This window comes from Dermacentor albipictus, chromosome 10 (genome assembly GCF_038994185.2).
Source record: "Dermacentor albipictus isolate Rhodes 1998 colony chromosome 10, USDA_Dalb.pri_finalv2, whole genome shotgun sequence".
Classification (NCBI taxonomy): domain Eukaryota; kingdom Metazoa; phylum Arthropoda; class Arachnida; order Ixodida; family Ixodidae; genus Dermacentor; species Dermacentor albipictus.
The window spans coordinates 58,966,912-58,986,834 of NC_091830.1; the positions used below are offsets into that span (position 1 = coordinate 58,966,912).

Below are 19,923 nucleotides of genomic sequence, written 5' to 3' on the forward strand. Positions count from 1 at the left end.
GCGAAATACGAACCATATGGGCGGAAACCGCATCGTCGCCTCAGCGGAAGGCCTACACCGCCTACAGCAGGCCATACCGCGTTGGAGCCACCGCTGCACTGAGACGACCCGCGCGTTCATGGCGGTGCTCGTTAGTGTCATGATGTAGTACTTCGCTTCACCGCTCCTAGATGGCGGTGCCATTGCTGTCAAGAGAGCAAGTTTTACGCCTTCGCGCCGACATGACATCCGTTACGAGAAGTTGATGGTGGACCCAGGCATAAAACACTTAAGTGTTAAAAGAGCGAAGATTATGTTTCGATACATATGTGTATTCAAAATTTTTCATCAAAGCTAGGTATGTCCTGCTCTTTATAGAATTTTCTCTTGTTCTACTTACGCGTTAATGATATTGGTTTCTCTGATTTCTCCCCGATTTTGGGACAATGCTAGCACCATTGCACACGAGTTCAACACAACATATAGCCAATTGTGCACAATAAGTGATCTCCATAATTGAAAACCAAAACCTTCTTTGCTCACCCATGCAATATACTTAGTATAATCAGCGTAATATAATACCTGAGTGCACGATCAATAAAGAAGCATTACACAATAACAATGGCTCGTGCAAATGGCAAGTAGTTTCATGCTCGATAATTTGTTACGGAGGTACATTTCGATACAGGAACTGCCGTATGAAGTTTCTTAACTGAATTGATCTAGCAAGGACAATAATGTTTTGGCGTTCGAACGATCAATTCTTCTTTCTGTCTAGGTGTGGTTTATGGGTGCTTTCCCGGATCTTAGCCAATAAAATGATTAAATCATATATGTGTTTTAACAAACTTTGTAATTTAAAAGAAATGTATAGAGCCACAATAAAAACACTGACTATTATCAAGTACAGTACACTTTCAAAGAAAGGCTGCGGCTGTGGCAGAATGCTGAACTCGCGCACTCAACAATAGTCTTACTCTTCATTATCGTCATTATCAATTAATACTATATTTACCCTGCCCCGGAATAACCCTAGAGTTTGAATGCTGGCGCACGCATGCAGTTAGCAAAAAAATAAGGATAAACTACACGAATATTAAAAAAAAACAGGGAACGTAAACAAGCAAGGGTGAGAAAAATTGAGAAAAGTACAAGAAAACAAGCAAAAACTATAAAAACATTTATGAAAATGACCGTTTGCATACCATGGAAGGCAAGGTAAGTAATGGAAAAAAGCAGTATGAAATAACTTAAGCACTGTCTGAAACTATGATAGAAGAATGCGAACTTGAAAGAAAAAAAGAACACAATGAGAGCGAACTATGAAAAATATCAAGATCAATAAAATGAGAGTTATAAAGGGTTTCGATTTTGTGCACAGTTGAGATTTGGCTGTGGCCGGCAGGAACATGAAAATAACGCGTATAATTACCGCTTGGCAATGCAATGGCTCGCAGTGAGTACAAAGCGAGCGGAAATGATACTTCCTCCACAAAACTTGCTGGCGTTGTAGGTTGCGTTGTACATGGAAGGCAAACCTAATTGCACCTGAAAACAAAATGCCATACAAGTTAGGAGCAGTGCGCCCTAATGGCGGCAGCTGTAACACGGCAAAAAATGAGCTAAAAGTGTTTGTTCGTCAATTTACATATTTTCGATTACGAAGTAGGTACCGCCAAGCGTCTACACCGATTGCCAGGTAAATAAAGCATGACAGGGGCGCAGCTTAGGATGGGCGCAGGAGGCACAAATAAAAAGGAAGCTGAGTTAAATGTAGGATTTGCAACAAATTTTCAAAAATTTATTTTCAGGGCAAAGTGGCCTAAACGAACGTCCATCATATAACAAAAGAACGAGATTGTGGCTGATACAGACTCTCGTATCATGCTCCCCCCAAGAGGAGGCGCAAAAGAAGAATGTTAGTCACCGCCATACGCTCGAAAGGCGCTAATTTGGCTCTCTGACAGCCTAGCAACGGCTTTGGTAAGCTCATTGTCGAGATGCGAACAGGTGCCACAAATTAGCGGCGCCAGATTTTTCTCATTTCTGGAGCTATAGTAATAAATTTCTGGGCTGACGGGCTCCGATTCTTGAATTAGCACCATTTGCGTCAATCTCGCGGGTAAAGAGAACTGTGAAATCTTCAAAAATAACTCTCCTAATTAGTACTTCGAATCATATTATAATGTATGCCTTTGTGGTAAAAGCGCTCCTCAAAAAATTGCCCAATTATCGCGTCTGGGATATTTTGATTACATTTTTGAACTCGTTTCCTAAGCAAAAAAAAAAAAAACCTTCACAAGAAATGCAACTTTAGTATTGAAACAGTTCACGTGCACAAAGCATGGCGACATTCAGTTCCATCGCTGTCTCAGCTGCATCTCTTCATGTAGTAAAATAATCTCAAAATTAAAAAAAGAAAGCAATTAGATTCTTGGGTTTAACGAGCCAAAAACAATGATATGATAACTGGTCCCGCCGTAGTGGTGGGCTGCGGAATAATTTTGACCACCTGGAGTTCGTTACCATGCGCCCAACGCACAGTAAGCGAGGATCATTTTTTCATTCTCATCCTCATCCTTCATCCTCACCTTCATCTTCATCATTTTTTTCGTCCTCATCCTTCATCCTCATCCTCATCTGCACCTTCATCATTTTTTTCATCCTCATCCTTCATCCTCATCTTCAGCTTCATCATTTTTTCATCCTCATCCTTTATCCTCATCCTCATCCTTCATCCTCATCCTCATCTTCAGCTTCATCATTTTTTTTCATCCTCATCCTTCATCGTCATCTTCAGCTTCATCATTTTTTTCATCCTCATCCTTCATCCTCATCCTTCATCCTCATCCTCATCATTTTTTTCATCCTCATCATTTCATCCTGATCAAAGTATGGTTACTACGCCTAGGCATCAAACCCTGGACCTTGTGCCACGAAACCACTGCTGCGGGTAATGTAAATATTTGTCTGGATATATTTAAGCCCCTTCCCATGTTCATTTAAAGTATCAGTTTTAGAGAGATACTTTAGCAAGTATTACACCTAATTATTGCGCTATATTTTGAAAGTTGTGTTGCAGGCCTACGTTCGAGGCACTTCTTGTGAAATATTGTCTGCAGTATATAATTTTACTACATTTGTCTTTCAAATTTGTGAACCTCAAGAACATTTTAGTTTTTTAAATTTTCCCGTGCTTTAATATTTATTCATTAACTGTGTACTTACAACCCATGGTACTTGGTCCTTCCTATGTACGAGATGGCCACCAACAATTCTTCCAGAGGAGGAAAATATGCCGCAACCTGAAATGAATTTTTTCTAGAGCGCATGACATCACACGACATGAGCGCATGAGGGTTTATTCCATGGAAATGCGCGTTTGTGTTAGGAATCCAAGAAATACAATGCATATTTGTATTCCTAATAGGTACATCAGGTGCTTAGACACCAAACTTGTTACCAAGTGTGTCTTTGAAAAAAACCTTCCTTTTAAGTGCTAGTTTAAAGTTGGTAGAGACTATGAATATTTCTGAAGACCAACATTCCTCATACTACCATCCGCTTCAGAAGTAATGGGCAATACCGTTTGTTTATTTTCATCTCACTTAACCAACTGCAATGCGATTCAAGTGTGGGATTCTGCCAGAGGTTATTGTTCGAAGCAGGTGAGTTCATTAAAAAATTGTTACGAATGGAAATGAGCATTCAGTTATTTTAGACAACCTGAAAACGTTTGTTTCTTGATATATTTAACCTGAATTTTGTACTACTTGCACAAACCAAGCAGTCAGTGGCTCGTTTAAAGGAATTTACCTGTTTAACTATATATGTCTCCCTGATAATTGCTGCCACATGACATTGCGTGTTAAGTCTAAACACGGCCCATAAAACGTGGCTGTTGATGTCATCTTTCATCTCCAGCCTCATAACAATCATGTATGGTCTATGCTGCCTAGTTAAAAACAGTTGAATGTTGTTTACTACTGCGAATTATCCTACCTTTATTATTGATGTCATCAGAAGCGACCTGCAAAAGAGTCATACAGGCAGCCTGAACAATTAACTGAACAATAAAGAAGGCACGCGGCAGAAACTATCCTTGATGAATGTCAAAGTCAGCGATAGCTTCGCTTGGTTATATATATATGTAGCAATGATTGGAAAAATGCCACGAAAACTTTTCTTAAGGTTTCATTAAAGCATTTCTTCTTCGAAAGGTGCCAAATCTGTCGAAATGCTTTACACTACGAGCTGTCGTCACGATTTACACAATGTTGTTCAATTAATGTAAAACTATTGTTTTATTATGAGTCAGGGTATTAGCACGGAAAAGCTAAAAGGCATGTGCCCAGGGAAAAACACTTTTTAAGTGTTTCAGAACTTTTACACTTCTCAAATATCTTAAATGGATATTTTGACAGGAACTGCAGAACTGCCTTGAGCAAAAACGATGTTTGGCACAAATAAGGGACACGGTATAAAAACATTCCCTAGCTTAATTAACCATACAACCAGACAATATATAATGACTCAGTGGTGTTACTTCTTTCCACTACATTATTAACAGGGCAGTGGTATCACCCAAGTCCCACGCTGTGTCGCGATCAATACTGAACGAGTGTTGGTTTAGAGTAGAGCAAAGTGTAATGTTTGGCCAGGAAGCCCACTTGTAGTGTCTCTATATTTTTGGTTTTGCGCGGTCTTGACGGATGCTACAAAACTTTCATATGAGGCAAGAAATAGTGACCATGACACAAATATCTGTGTGACAATGACAAAAAGGTGATGACGACGCCATCATAGCGACAATGACAGAGAAACCGGATCCCAGTAACTATTTCGCTCTTACAAGCATGTTGTTACTACACTGATAAGTAGAGCAGTGTGAAACAAGGCGGAGGGACGGGAAAAACTATCATGAAATCATATTAGTGAAACCTTCATGCGTGACGTCACGTAGGCATTATTCGTCTAAGAGCGCTAACTTCCACAATTAATAAGAGTAGCCGGGTTTATATTTTCCCGTCGTTGCCTATCTCAGTGGCGTAATGACGTATAGTGTAATGTTGAACGGGAAAGACAGTACGAACACCTTCATTCTGATGCGGTAGTCTTCGTGCGATTTGAATGGCGAACAAGCTTAGCTATCTATGCTTGGGTACAAGGGCAAAGTGTGATTCCCCAACACTACTGTTACAATGAGTTACAATGATGCGCCTTGATGTAGTAGGAAAAGTAATTTTGTTGGAACTAATTATTCAGCGAGCCACTCTCAGACGCGTGGCATTGGTTTTGCTATACTACAAATGTCGAATCTTCCAATCTGAAATGGGTACTTTTAATGAGAATGCATCAAATGGTGCATTGAAAGAAAAAAAAAACGGCGTCTGTAGTCTGTCGCAGCGAAACGGCACCTAAAGCCCACTGGCCGCGACGCCACGTCACGACCGCGCCTCGACGGAGAAGAGAGGGTGAAAGGGAACGCCCCCTGCGTCGCTGGTGCGCCAGGTTCTTCATGAGGGGAGAGGGCGTCGCCGCCGCACCAGGTCACCGTCGCTCTTGCTCTTGAATGCCGTCCATTGCCGCTCATGAATGTTTCATTCATTCATTCATTCATTCATTCATTCATTCATTCATTCATTCATTCATTCATTCATTCGTTCATACATTCATTCTAGAATGCCGGCCCGTGGTGCCAGAGGCAGCGCCGCAGGCTTCTGCTGCTTGCTGGCTCGGGCAGCACATGTTGCTATGAGGTCCGAAGCGTGCACCTACATCGTCGGGGTCCGCAACCTCGGCAGTAGCGAAATGTGGCCGCGCACGCCACAACACTGCAGACGAGGTAAGGGAGCGGAAGAATCCAGCAAAACGAGTTATGGGGATGGCAGGAGAATCCACCATTGTGGTCAATTGTCCCAGTAGGCGGCGACGATTAAAGTTGGCGTTGAACGTGCTTCCTGACTGAAGCAGAGCTGTACAGCTCCCTTCGGACGTTTCGCTTGGTAGCGATGGTCTCGTGCTTTGCCGGCAATGATCTGGCGCGCCTGGCCTCGCTTTGCTGCCTCATATGATGATGTAGATGCGAGCGATTCAACTTCGGGCGCTGAAGACTCCATAACGCCGACAGTGGCGCCACTCCTATCTTGCGACACCTAGTGAATCGCCCTCCATGCAGAACCCAACCACACGCATAGCCTCCAAGGTATTCGTCACTGTAGCCTGTAGCACCTGCGGCGTAATGCTACATTGGCTACGTAGTAGTAGCAGTGGTGGTGGAGCACTGGATCTAATCCTCAGAGTGGCCGCTTTTCCTTTTTTATGGAGAGGACGATAATGTAATTTGTTTGCCGATTTTCTGCCACGGGTTTCTGCCTCAGCTCCCTGATGACGGGGGGCAGCACAATTTGTCAAGTTATAGAGTGTTTTAATTGAGCGTCTTTACGGTACGCTACGCTCCGAGCTGCTCCGCTAAGCCACAGCGGAGCGGCGGGCGATTTTCACGCTTTAGTTATACGTTTAGCATAGCGGTCGGAGCGCACCTTTCGTAGTTGCAGCGCCCCCTGTCCAAATTCAGGGTAATGAAAGAAAATAAAAACACCTATTGATCACTCTTATGCAGTAAAACGTATCTATGTATATATACAACTTATTTGTCTATGAAGTATCTAGACGTGCGCTTGTAATGCGTTACCGGTCGATTTTATCCAATCGAAAATAAAGCGCCGTCTTGGGGAACGCCACGTGAGATCCTGCGCTTGCTTTCTGCAGCCAATCCAATCCTTTCTGACGCGAACGCTAGCCAAAGCGCTGCGGAGCACGCTCCGCTCGGCAGCTTCTAAAGATACAGTCCGGCGTTATCGGCGCGCCAGGCCGCGGCAGGCGAAGTCGGATACGCTGCGCTAGCGACGCCAGGGGTGCAAGAAATTTGCTTCCTCTAGAGTTCGGCGTGCGCGCGCAGCTCGAGGCTGGCGCCATCTGTGCGTCCGGGAGCGCAACTTCGCCGCGGCGAACAGCTGTTTACATGGCGCATGCGCGTCGTTCGGGTAGCGCGCGCGCTTCTCGTTCCGCGCGCTGTTTGTGCGCTAAAATGAAAACTTTTGCGGGATGGCGTTAACTTGTCCTGACAGCCAGAAAAAAAAAAACATAAGGTTTTACGTGCGAAAACCACTTTCTTTCTCAGTCCGGCGTAACGCGCGCGCGCGGCCACGCGCGGCGCGGTTAAGCGACGTCGGTGAAAAGCGCGCACTCTACAGTCCGGCGTCCCGGCGTAGCCGGCGTGCTTAGCCGGCGTGACTATATCGAGATATAGTCCGGCGTAACGCGCCCGCGCGGCCACGCGCGGCGCGGTTAAGCGACGTCGGTGAAAAGCGCGCACTCTACAGTCCGGCGTCCCGGCGTAGCCGGCGTGCTTAGGCGCGCTTGGCGAGCACAACGCCGCCGGCGCGCACATAGAGCGTGTTCTATTTCACGCGGCTGCCGCTAGACCAGAATGCAGTGCGCGCTGCAGCGGCAGCGAGCAGAAGGCAGAATGGCGGCCTGCGGTGCGCGTACTGACAGTGCGGCTGTGGTTTTTTGAACATCCGTGTGGGATGACAGCGCGAGTGAGCACGCCTGCTTGAAGCGATTTGCAACCTTCCATGTGTATACGATGTGAAACGCATGGACCACCGCGACAGAGAGCGCAAGAACAACGCGTGGGAAGCTATACGAAAGCAGTGTGGTCTCGCCACAGGTAAGCTGCATTTCGCAGCTCCTGTACTAGCTGGTGGTAGTCGCCGAGTTGAGGGCGCTTGCCGAATAGCTTTCGCATGTACATACATGGTCCGCTTTCGTTTTTGACGTAGCCAAAGTACTAGCAATATTAGTGGAATGTTCTGGCTGTCAGGCACGGCGGCCGCATTTCGATGGGGGCGAAATGCGAAAAACACCCGTGTGCTTAGATTTAGGTACACGTTAAAGAAGCCCAGGTGAGAAAGAAAGTGGTTTTCGCACGTAAAACCTTATGTTTTTTTTTTCTGGCTGTCAGGACAAGTTAACGCCATCCCGCAAAAGTTTTCATTTTAGCGCACAAACAGCGCGCGGAACGAGAAGCGCGCGCGCTACCCGAACGACGCGCATGCGCCATGTAAACAGCTGTTCGCCGCGGCGAAGTTGCGCTCCCGGACGCACAGATGGCGCCAGCCTCGAGCTGCGCGTAAAACCATAGAATAAAGAACAACTTTAGAGAAGGGGAACTGTACCTTTGGCAGTGGTTCGAAAATAAGCAGCGGCAGCGCATGGAACTAACTTTCGGGGACGCCAGATGACGTTGCTCAATCCGGAAGCGGAAGTGCAAACTTTTTTTTTTAGCGCAAAATTCAATATGGCCGTTTTTTGCCGGTCGCGTACGCTGGTACGTGCCGTGCTTGCCCTGCAGGCTATGCGGCATGCCTCAATGCCTTCGCTGCCGCTTAGCTGGTGCGTTCTAATTGCCAAGAGCCTCTACTGACGCCCATACAAACAAGCCACAAGTGAGTGAACAGAACGCGCGACTTTATTGGCAGAAGACAAGCAGTGTACATCCTCGTGCAATAGCAGAAATAAAATTTGCATGTCGAGATACGCTGGAATCATTGACGCGAGCTCGTAAACGGCTCACCGTCGTCGTCGCACGTGGTGGTCAGGTTAACGAGCAAGAACCAGCAGCGGAAACATATTGGACAGAGTGTGCCACTTATTTGCAGCGACAGTCGCCGTTAAAAATGCCCAAATTGCATTGCGAAGCAATCGGGAGACGCAGGCATCTGCTGCCGCAGCCTACACAGCGACATGGGCTACCCCAGATTTTAGCCGTTCACTCCTTTCCAACCTGCACGTTTCTTTTCTTTCGGGGGCCGCTAATGTGTGGCTCACACTTGGTGTCTCACATTGTCTCGCTATGGACAAGTCGCTTTCGTGGGCATCGCCTCCATCAGCTACTTTTGCGGGCCTTTCCACCCATGTAGCTATCAACTTCATACGCATCGGACTATGTAAGCACGTATGCTGGTCTCCGTTCATGCCTAATCGCGGCCGAGAAAGGCCAGAGGCACAATATGCCCATTGCTGCAGCAAGAAAGCGCGAACGGGGAGCACGAATCACGGTGCATGAAAATTGGGAGTCTATGTCGCTGTGCAGGCTGCAGGAGCGAATGCTTACTTCGAGAGACTGCTTCCCAGTGCAACCGACCAGGCCGCAATATTCTAAAAACATAACACTGCGACCATAACCAAGTGACATAACAGCAAAATTAAACAGCAATCAGTCACCGCATGAGGTTCAGACAATACGTTATACATTGGCGACGAACTATATGGCAACAGTGAGCATTCACATACACGGGTCTCTTAGGGTACATTGAGCTGCCTACCTACAGGCGTAGTGCCCGACTTCGTCGCACGTGGTGGTCTACTAACGAGCAACAACCAGCAGCAGAAACAGATTGGACAGAGTGTCCCACCTGTTTGCGGCGACAGTCGCTGTTAAAGATGAGCAATTTGCAGTGCAAAGCAGTCGGGTGACGCAGGCATCTGCTGCCGCAGCCTACACAGTGACATGGACTACCCATCATTTTAGCATTGACACCTTTCCAGCCTGCATGTTTCTTTCTTTTGGAGGCCGCTAATGTGTGGCTCACACTTGGTGTCCCACATTGTCTCAATATGGACAAGTCGCTTTCGTGGGCATCACCTTCATCAGCCACTTTTGCGGGCCTTTCCACCCAACTTCATACAGGTCCGACCATGTAAGCACTTATGCTGGTCTCTGTTCATGCCTCATCGCGGCCGAGAAAGGCCAGAGGCACAATTTGCCCATGGCTGCAGCAGGAAAGGGTGAATGGGGAGCACGAATCACGGTATGCGTAAATTGGGAGTCTATGTCGCTGTGCAGACTGCAGGATCAAATTCTTACTTCGAGAGGCTGCTTCCCAGTTCAACCGACCAGGCCGCAATATTCGAAAAACATAACACTGCGACCATAATCAAGTGACATAACAGCAAAATTAAACAGCAATCAGTCACCGCATGAGGTTCAGACAATACATCATACATTGGCGACGAACCATATGGCAACAGTGAGCATTCACATACACGGGTCTCTTAGGGTACATTGAGCTGCCTACCTACAGGCGTAGTGCCCGACTTCGTCGCACGTGGTGGTCTACTAACGAGCAACAACCAGCAGCAGAAACAGATTGGACAGAGTGTCCCACCTGTTTGCGGCGACAGTCGCTGTTAAAGATGAGCAACTTGCAGTGCAAAGCAGTCGGGTGACGCAGGCATCTGCTGCCGCAGCCTACACAGCGACATGGACTACCCATCATTTTAGCATTGACTCCTTTCCAGCCTGCATGTTTCTTTTCTTTTGGAGGCCGCTAATGTGTGGCTCACACTTGGCGTCCCACATTGTCTCAATATGGACAAGTCGCTTTCGTGGGCATCACCTTCATCAGCCACTTTTGCGGGCCTTTCCACCCAACTTCATACAGGTCCGACCATGTAAGCACTTATGCTGGTCTCCGTTCATGCCTAATCGCGGCCGAGAAAGGCCAGAGGCACAATTTGCCCATGGCTGCAGCAGGAAAGGGTGAATGGGGAGCACGAATCACGGTGTGCGTAAATTGGGAGTCTATGTCGCTGTGCAGACTGCAGGATCAAATTCTTACTTCGAGAGGCTGCTTCCCAGTTCAACCGACCAGGCCGCAATATTCGAAAAACATAACACTGCGACCATAATCAAGTGACATAACAGCAAAATTAAACAGCAATCAGTCACCGCATGAGGTTCAGACAATACATCATACATTGGCGACGAACCATATGGCAACAGTGAGCATTCACATACACGGGTCTCTTAGGGTACATTGAGCTGCCTACCTACAGGCGTAGTGCCCGACTTCGTCGCACGTGGTGGTCTACTAACGAGCAACAACCAGCAGCAGAAACAGATTGGACAGAGTGTCCCACCTGTTTGCGGCGACAGTCGCTGTTAAAGATGAGCAACTTGCAGTGCAAAGCAGTCGGGTGACGCAGGCATCTGCTGCCGCAGCCTACACAGCGACATGGACTACCCATCATTTTAGCATTGACTCCTTTCCAGCCTGCATGTTTCTTTTCTTTTGGAGGCCGCTAATGTGTGGCTCACACTTGGTGTCCCACATTGTCTCAATATGGACAAGTCGCTTTCGTGGGCATCACCTTCATCGGCCACTTTTGCGGGCCTTTCCACCCAACTTCATACACGTCCGACCATGTAAGCACTTATGCTGGTCTCCGTTCATGCCTAATCGCGGCCGAGAAAGGCCAGAGGCACAATTTGCCCATGGCTGCAGCAGGAAAGGGTGAACGGGGAGCACGAATCACGGTGTGCGTAAATTGGGAGTCTATGTCGCTGTGCAGACTGCAGGATCAAATTCTTACTTCGAGAGGCTGCTTCCCAGTGCAACCGACCAGGCAGCAATATTCGAAAAACATAAAACTGCGACCGTAACCAAGTGACATAACAGCAAAATTAAACGGCAATCAGTCACCGCTTGAGGTTGACAATACATTATACATTGGCTACGTACCATCTTACAGGCATAATGCTTGCCTTTGTCACATGTGGTGGTCTGGTAACGAGCGACAACCTGCGGTACAAACAGATTGGACAGAGCCTTGCACCTGTTTGAACCAACAGTTGCCGTTGAAGATGAGCAACTTCCATTGCGAAGCAATCAGGTGACGCAGGCATCTGCTGCCGCAACCAACACAGCAACATGGACTACCCGGCATTTTAGCGTTAACTCCTTTCCAACCTGCACATTTATTTTCTTTCGGGGGCCGCTATGTGTGGCTCACACTTTGTGTCCCACTTTGTCGCAATGTGGACAAGTCGCTTTTGTGGGCATCACCTTCGGCAGCCATTCTTGCGGGCCTTTCCACCCATACGGCTATCAACTTCATACACTTCGAACCATGTAAGCACATATGCTGGTCTCCGTTTTGAGCAAATCATGGCCGAGGTAGGCCACAAGCACAATTTGCCCATGGCTGCAGCAGGCCAGAACGAACGGGGCGCACCAGTTACGGTGTGTGTATACTGGGAGTCTATGTCGCTTTGCGGACTGCAGGAGCAAATGCTTACCTCGAGGGACTGCTTACCAATGCAACTGACCAGGCCCCCACATCTGTAACACAGTTACCACAACCAAGTGTGGCAGCAAAACCAGATTCTGCAATCAATCACTTCACTGTAGCTTGCACAAAGACCCAGGCTATCAAGGAAGAGGAGCAATCATCAACGAGACTAGGAATATGGAAAATGAGAAAGCTTGCATTCAAGAGAGAAGCCACTCTGCTCTGCAAGCATTGAAGGCTAAAAACACCAAGAAAAGTAAAATGGTGCATAGCACATGTGCATAGGTTAATGCAAGACGCATGCCGATGCTGCATCAGCTATTTGAGGAGAGTAATTGCGCATGACAACATACACTAGAAGATACTGCTACAGATATGTTAGGCTGCTAGACAGTGACTGGTATTAAGTATCAGCGAAATATCCAAATATAAAGGTTGACCTTTATATTTGGATGAGGATGAATAACCTCTAACAAAAATGGGCAATGAGAAAGCTTGCATTTATAGAAGAAAAATTACACTTCGCACAAACGGAATTAACATGGCTTGGAAGCTGATTAAGGACGAACTGATGAAACTCAATCTTTTGGCCAGCGTCGTCCGTGCTTGGTCAGATGTTGCAGGTGCATCTGAAGACGAAGAATTTCTAGAAAGTCCTTTTTGAGTTACTTGGATGACTCAGCCAAATGTCCGTGCTGGTGGAATGGTGGCTGAAGCTCTTTGCAGTCTTAACACAGTCCTTTGCAGACTTGATATCTCATCCATATTCTTGTGCATGTGCTTCTTTGTTCTTGGTGTAAAAGCCTTGCAAATTCGGCTCCAGCCCCTTCCTGTTGGTGCAGATAGGAGCTCCTGTGATGACCAAGATGTGCTTGGCATAGACTCTGTTGGGGCAAAACGGTGACACGTGAGATATAGCACAGATTAGCCAAATTTATGTGGGTTTTATATGTTCGAACCAATTATACTGAACCATATATATGAACAAACATTCATATCTGCTGCAAACGGCAAGCCAATACAGCATAGATCAAACATATTTATTTCTGAACCATATGTTGTTTACCTTGTAGTAGTAGCCAATGTCCACACAATGACCTTGTCGTAGCAGGCAGCAGCTTCTGTTTAGTGCGTGGAGTGTGTTGCTTTATACTGGTGCCGTCCTCATTACTGCATGTCTGGAACAGAAATTTTGACTGAATCAGAAATTGAAAAAGCAAAGTTTTGCAATATGAAATGCAAAAAGGTGTGACATATATGTTGTAATGATTTGCGAATACAGAACACATGCAAATGTACACTGTCTATTCTAGGGTGCTTAAGCAGCATGTTAAATAAATATTGCTATTGCCCATAAAATTGATGTCTGCCTAACTACAATGCATGTCAACAGCGCAAGTACTATTAAGATCACAAATGAGAACATTTGTGGGTTCATTTATGCTCTAGAAGTGATCACACTGCTAGTTACTCAAGCAAATGCATGAAAGTCATGAAGCTATTAGAACTGATGCATTATTTTTCTCCACGAACGTGACGCACCGCTTCACTACTGCAAAAATAAATGCCCTACGGTAAACCAATCTGAACAGCAAGAACATTTGGAACCAACAAGTACGAAATATGGGTATCATGCTTGCAACTGTTTAATACATTAAATTCTGTACTTTCACTTCATTTTACCAAAGGATTATTCGGTTTTGTGGACGACAGACGTTGCCGGCCGACTCGAAAAAAAGTTTAATCTGTATATTGATAAGGCTACTCAGTCACCTACAACCACGGCTACAATAACATGAAAAATGAGACGCGCGTTCCGATATCGCTCTTTCTTTCCTGGTTGTGTGTGTAAACCAAACGACAGCCTCGCAAGTAAAGGTTTATTTAGGAAACAGCAACTGAGATCCTCACTGCCCATATGTAATGCAAGATCTAGTTCGTTAACTTGTGCCCGCCTGGAAGGTAATGAGACAGATATTATATAACGATTGAAGCAGCGGTGTTAAACGACTCACCGTTATTGCCGTTGTCAGCCGCAGCAAAATCCAGCTCCCGTTTCGATGCAGACCTGTTCCGAATGGCTCACGACCGAAACCCAACTGCCGGGCTTACATGTCCGCTTGCAAACACGTAACTTCACCCCAAGTTACATAGAAGCGCAAGAAACTAGTTTTAGAAACAAAGAAGCAACCAGTCTTGAGTGTACGAACGAATGAATCCGTGCCGCCGTGCACTCGGAAATACCGGTAAAAATTTTAAATCCAGGCCAGAGGTCACGTGAAAGATCGATGATGCTGAACGCTATTTGCGTTCATAATGGCGAAGAAACAATAAACTTACTAACAAAGAGTACAATATCTAATTAGCAATGATAATTTTGCCCTGTTTTTATGTAAAAGAAAATGCTTCGGTAATTGTAAGAGAAAGTTTGTAAGATAAAATTGCGCTTATTACGACGCCTCTACCGGGAAATGTTGGAACTAACGAACGAATCCCGAGGTGATCCTACTAGGTCGGCTTTGTTAGCAGCGGCGCGCGGTCGATTTTTTCGCCCTCTGTGGCCATTAGTTGAACTTGAGAGTGTACGGGGCCTGGTAAAACCCCTCAATCTCCCAAAGTAGCGCCATTCACTTCCCTCCTCCTCCGCTCGGCGCGGCCTCGACGGTGGCGCCAGTGGTGGTGGGCCTGCCGTAGCAGACGACGGCTAACACGCTACGGGAGGAAATCCGCGGAAAAGTTCGTTCGAGTCCTGCGGAGCAGTTTTTTCAATCTAGATCTTGCTTTGTCAGTCGGTAACTGGCCTTAAGAATGTCGTGTCGGATTTGCGGAAGAAATAGAGAAAAGCACCATTATTCAAGGCGTATTTAAGGCGTAAAGCGCGCGCACGTTGAAAGTTCGTGTTGCTGAAACACGACACAAGCACGCGGTGTGCTCAGACACGCGAGTAATTACCAGAGTTTCAGGTTTTGACAGCGCGAAAGTATGTGCACGTGGTTTCGTAGGTTAATTTACGTACCTGCAGGATGCTTTTGTTCGGCCGGCGCGTGAGAGATTCCGACTGTCTGCGGTCAGCAATGCCTGGCAGCAGGGCCGTTTCTGTTCCGCGCCTTTTTACAGATGTACGTAGCTCATGCACAGGTTGTGGTGGCCATGAGCAACGTTTTCACACATAGGCGGTATAGATAATTTTAACAACCTACCAGCATATGAAATCGTTATTTATTTATTACAGTGCAAATGGTTAAATTTGATAGAAAAGAAAGAAGGAACTTGATGGGACAACTGGAAAGAGGTTCAGAAAATAATTATCCCCCTCCCTCATTGGCACCAGCAACACTTTTGTTGAAGTGCTAATTTTATCTCTGTATACTACGTGCGTCTGTATTCTTTTGCGTTGTAAGTTTTCACAAGGAAGCAGTGTTGCGTTAACTGGAACAGTCAAGGCACACAAGACAGAAGAAAAGTTGATTCTTGGGTTTTACATCCCTACACCACGATCTCATAAGGCACGCCATAATGGGGGCTCTGGATTAATTTTTTTTGCAGCTGGGGTTCTTTAACGCACCCCCAATGCACTGGACACGGGCCCGTTTTGACACGGGCGTCAAAAGAAGAGGTTGGAGGAGCCGTGTCACTTCACAAAGCCGCGCGTTCTTTGCCACTTGCTCGAAGTCAGCCCGCCCGATCTTGTGAATCCACACTTTTCTTCGTTTTGCGTTGCGCCCGGCGGATGGTAAAACAAAAAGCTTTTTGCCGTCACTGGGTCTGTTGTGGCAACCGTAGGCGCAGCAGCACGGCATCGCAATTAAGCACTCGGCCCTAACACATTGTATAAAGCTACCGCGCTCCTTCAAACCGCCTGCCGTACTTCGTCGCGCAGGCCCAAGAATGGGGGTCGCAGGCCCAAGATTGGGGGTCGCAGCGCGCTGGAAAGAAAAGATATACAAAAGCGCGGCGCCTGCTCTGCGACGGAAAGAAAAAAAATATACAAAAGCGCGGGGCCCACTTTCACGTGACACAGATTGGCCAATGGGGGAGCGGAGGAGGCTGGGGCGACAGGAGGTGTGGAGGAGGAAGCGCCTGGGTGAGCGGGGTGGCGGAAACATCTAAGAATGGCGCTACTTTTGGAAAATTGAGGGGCTTTAGCTGCGCGCGCACGCCGAACTCTAGAGGAAGCAAATTTCTTGCACCCCTGGCGTCGCTAGCGCAGCGTATCCGACTTCGCCTGCCGCGGCCTGGCGCGCCGATAACGCCGGACTATATCTTGGCCTTAAGCGGACCGTGTTCCTCGCTCCGCTAGCCCGCTTAAGGTTAAGCAGACGGTGCATGCGCATTCGCGCTTCCGCTCCGCTTAGCTGCTTAGCGTAGCGTAAACACGCTCAACTAAACCACTCTAATGCTTGCGCATTATTAGTGTTTTTGGCGTGTCTTGGGCATGAAATTCCGGGCCCATATTCACAATGACGCTCTTATGCTGAAATATTATGTTCTAGTAAATCGCGAGGAGGGACATGTTTTTAAAGAAGGGAGCTGGGCAATGGTCAAGTGCACTTACCAACAAAAAGCATTGTGAATGCGGCCTCTCTTTCACAGTACGGATGCATATGGGTTTGGTTGTTCGGGATTTTTTCTCAAGTTTACTTTTATGCTTGTTTTCGGTGAATAATACGTCAATATACTTGCCGTATGTGCGTGTGTTATGAGGATGACGGTATCCTCAATGTATGGTCTCTGTCTCCATGCCCATTTTATGACAGGTATTAAATAACCGGCGGAAATTACCTGGTTCTGTGTGTAGATAAGGATCCAGAACGCTTGAACTATTTTCGCCGCGTTTTTAATTCTTCGTTTTCCGGATACCATAGGTGGTCGGAATATCTGCAATGTTATGAACAATGTTGAGGTTAACAGGCTGGAATATAATGACAGAGGAACGTTTAAAGGTTTCGCGGAATTTGTTTATGTTATGTCTAGCGAATCACCCAACGCAAAAGTGAGGGCAGGTATGTTGAGATGGGAAACAGTTTATTTTTTAAGGTTATGGAACATTACAACACAGTTCCGGCCCCTATACAAACACTTATTTATACCTTAGAAAGTTTGTACAGTCAGAAGATATCTAACCTTGCGTGTCTCTTTGCTTTCAGGATAATGCCTGAAGTATAGCACCTTGACTAGTTACTGCTTTCGTGTTTCTTTAGTAAAATTACTGTTAAATTTTAAGGAAAAATTGTTTACATAGGTTCACCTGCTGCCAACTCTCTTTGAAAGGCTGGTTTGTGTTTGTGTGGAACAAAAGCTCACATGCTTAGCAAGCATAACTGTGCTACGGGTGAACGCAAGATGTGAACGCGTGATTCGCAACCAAAAGTAAACTTTCTTTGAAAATATTATCTGCTGCATTGCATCGAATTCCGCCTTTTCAAATATTGGTGCCCGAGCTGCACGAGAGAACACGTGTCTAATGAACGGACAAGGTACTCCTACCATAAGCGTTCCTCCGCCGCCATGATCAACTCCTAAAAATTGCCTGTATTGGTTCTCGAATACCAGTAAACATATTTTAAAAGGAAGTTTTACTCTCGAGTAAGTTTCTTGCGGGAATGGATTGCGCTGTGCACGGATATATGCAATGGCGGAAATCCTCGAATAACTATAGCGGTCCACGCTCTGTGTGTCCTGTTCGCGTTACGGAATGAAATATTTCACTCAAGGAGCAGATCGATGTCAACAAAGCGCACTGCTCTTTTATTATTTACGCATTTCTATACTTAGTACTCTCTTGCTTGATAAAAAAAAAGGCTGAACGAAGCGAATGCAAGCCACCAGTTCTCAAAGACACAGCATAGTGGCTAACTCCAGATTAACATCAGACATCTCAGATACTGTAACTTGCAACAGCAGCGATATAGAAATAACTGTTTTTCTTTTTTTTGTCAAATCATGCATAATCAGTGTGTACACATCATATCAGATGGGGAGGTATTGCGGTCTTCGTGACGTCGCGTGACAGACATGTGAAGTGGGGCTGGTCGAAAAAAGTTTTTTACCAATCGCGGAGGGCTGATAGGAGAAATGGAATAGAAAAATTTGGAATAGTTTTACGTTATAGCACCCCAGGAGCAGAACGCTGTATTACGTTTGCTACTTATATAACTGAGTGCAAAGAGCGCGATCACGTCTTGAAATATGCACTGTTGATTGTTGCAAGAGCCCTCTTCTCCTTTATGACATATTTCCTGTCGTCGCGCCCTACCAAGCGGGCAAGTCACGCAGAGAGTTTCAGCAAAGTAAATGGCATAGCTGGGGTCTGAGGTGTGGGCATCACGAATCGGTTATTATGGCTTCGGATATAGTCTAGCTGTACGTCTTTCATCTGTTAAGGCTGAAACATTTCATAAGTGCGAGCTTGGCAATATGATACGTGCGGCTCTGGTCTGGGTACTACATATGTACATGCACTATGTATACGTAGATCACTCTAAATAAATTTGCCTTGTTTTGGGCAGATCTTGTCCCGAAACGGTATAACCATCAACTATCTTGCATCTGTTTGTTTTATACAACTCTCGGCGGTTGCTACACTTTCCTGACATTAACGCTATGTCACGCTAATACTCACATGCCAACCGTAACCTGAAAAGCAAAAAGGAACTAGTCGGTGCTCAGCGTACTTTAAGTACACGTTGTGTTAAGACGCATGCCGCAGTGGGGGACTGGTCATCAATTTTGACCTCCTGCGCTTCCTTACGTGCACCAAATGGACGCTAACGAACGCTTTTACATTTTGCCTTCGTCGAACTGTGGGTGGCCAGCAATCGATCTTGCGACCACGTGCTCAAGGGGGCAACGGTATAGCCACTGGGCCACCGTGGATATTTTCATATTCAAAGCGCCGGGCGGTCAGCGGTAAAGACAAGAAAGGCGCTCACGATAGCTGATGAGCATTGTTTGTGGAGAACGACGCAGAGCGAGCGTCATTAGCAGCAAACTTATCGCAACTCATTGGCCGCTCTCTTTGCACCGTTGTATAGGCATGGTAAGAGCAACTCATTACTTGATCGTTTAGACATTCAAGACGAGGATGGAGGTGCGCTTATATCATCGACAGTCGGTTGGAAATGACTGCAGCACCAAGCCGGCCCCTCCGAACAAGGAGCTTAATTTGGAAGCATCACCTCGTTAATGTACTCTGCATCAAAAACTCGAGAGTAAATACGGGCACGTATGAGACAGCTTAAAAGAACTGAATGCAACTTACTCGCTGTCAGATACTGACGTGGAGCGAGGTTCAAAAGCGTTCGCACTGGAACTAGGCAGCAGCTAGGCGCAGAATGGCTGGAAATAACAACGCCCGGTCTGATGCTCTTTAAATCGCAGACGTCGCGTGTCCGGCAGCTCCATTGAGATGCGACAGCGTTGAAAGAGAAAAGGCCCATTCATATGCGCATGCGTGTCGCGAAATGAGTACTGATGCGATGTGACACACAGCACCTGGGTCTTCGGAGCGATGATTTACGAAGGTCCTCAACGGTATATCGCCTGCGAGGCTTCTCATTTAAGCCACTGTTCGTTAATAGTGCGGAAAACCTGAGACTGGAGCCATTTCGGTTCTCAGTAATATGTTGCTCAAAGCGAGGTACTGTAAAAGAAATGAAATAATGTAAGCTACTAAGGGGCGCAGATGTTTTAAAAGGCTGGGAGTTGGAGTCATTCCTGTATTATAAATTTATGCATGAACCTCCCTTCCCCACTCTACACAAAAAATAAAGCTTTAAGTAATTGACTAATTGATTGAAAATT

At 46.3% G+C, this 19,923-nt stretch overlaps 1 protein-coding gene across 1 annotated transcript in view; it reads right to left on the reverse strand.

Annotated features, from left to right (window-relative positions):
- Positions 1 to 19,505, reverse strand: part of LOC135912100 (venom peptide isomerase heavy chain-like) — a 33,791-nt gene extending 14,286 nt beyond the window's left edge. Inside the window, exons 1-5 of the mRNA XM_065444482.1 lie at positions 19,382 to 19,505; positions 16,903 to 16,998; positions 3,982 to 4,009; positions 3,208 to 3,284; positions 1,412 to 1,527 (exon numbers count right to left, since the gene is read on the reverse strand). Of these exons, the coding sequence (XP_065300554.1) occupies positions 1,412 to 1,527; positions 3,208 to 3,284; positions 3,982 to 4,009; positions 16,903 to 16,983 (302 nt within the window). The 5' untranslated portion in view covers positions 16,984 to 16,998; positions 19,382 to 19,505. The remainder of the gene's footprint in view (positions 1 to 1,411; positions 1,528 to 3,207; positions 3,285 to 3,981; positions 4,010 to 16,902; positions 16,999 to 19,381) is intronic.
- Positions 19,506 to 19,923: the final 418 nt, after the last annotated feature.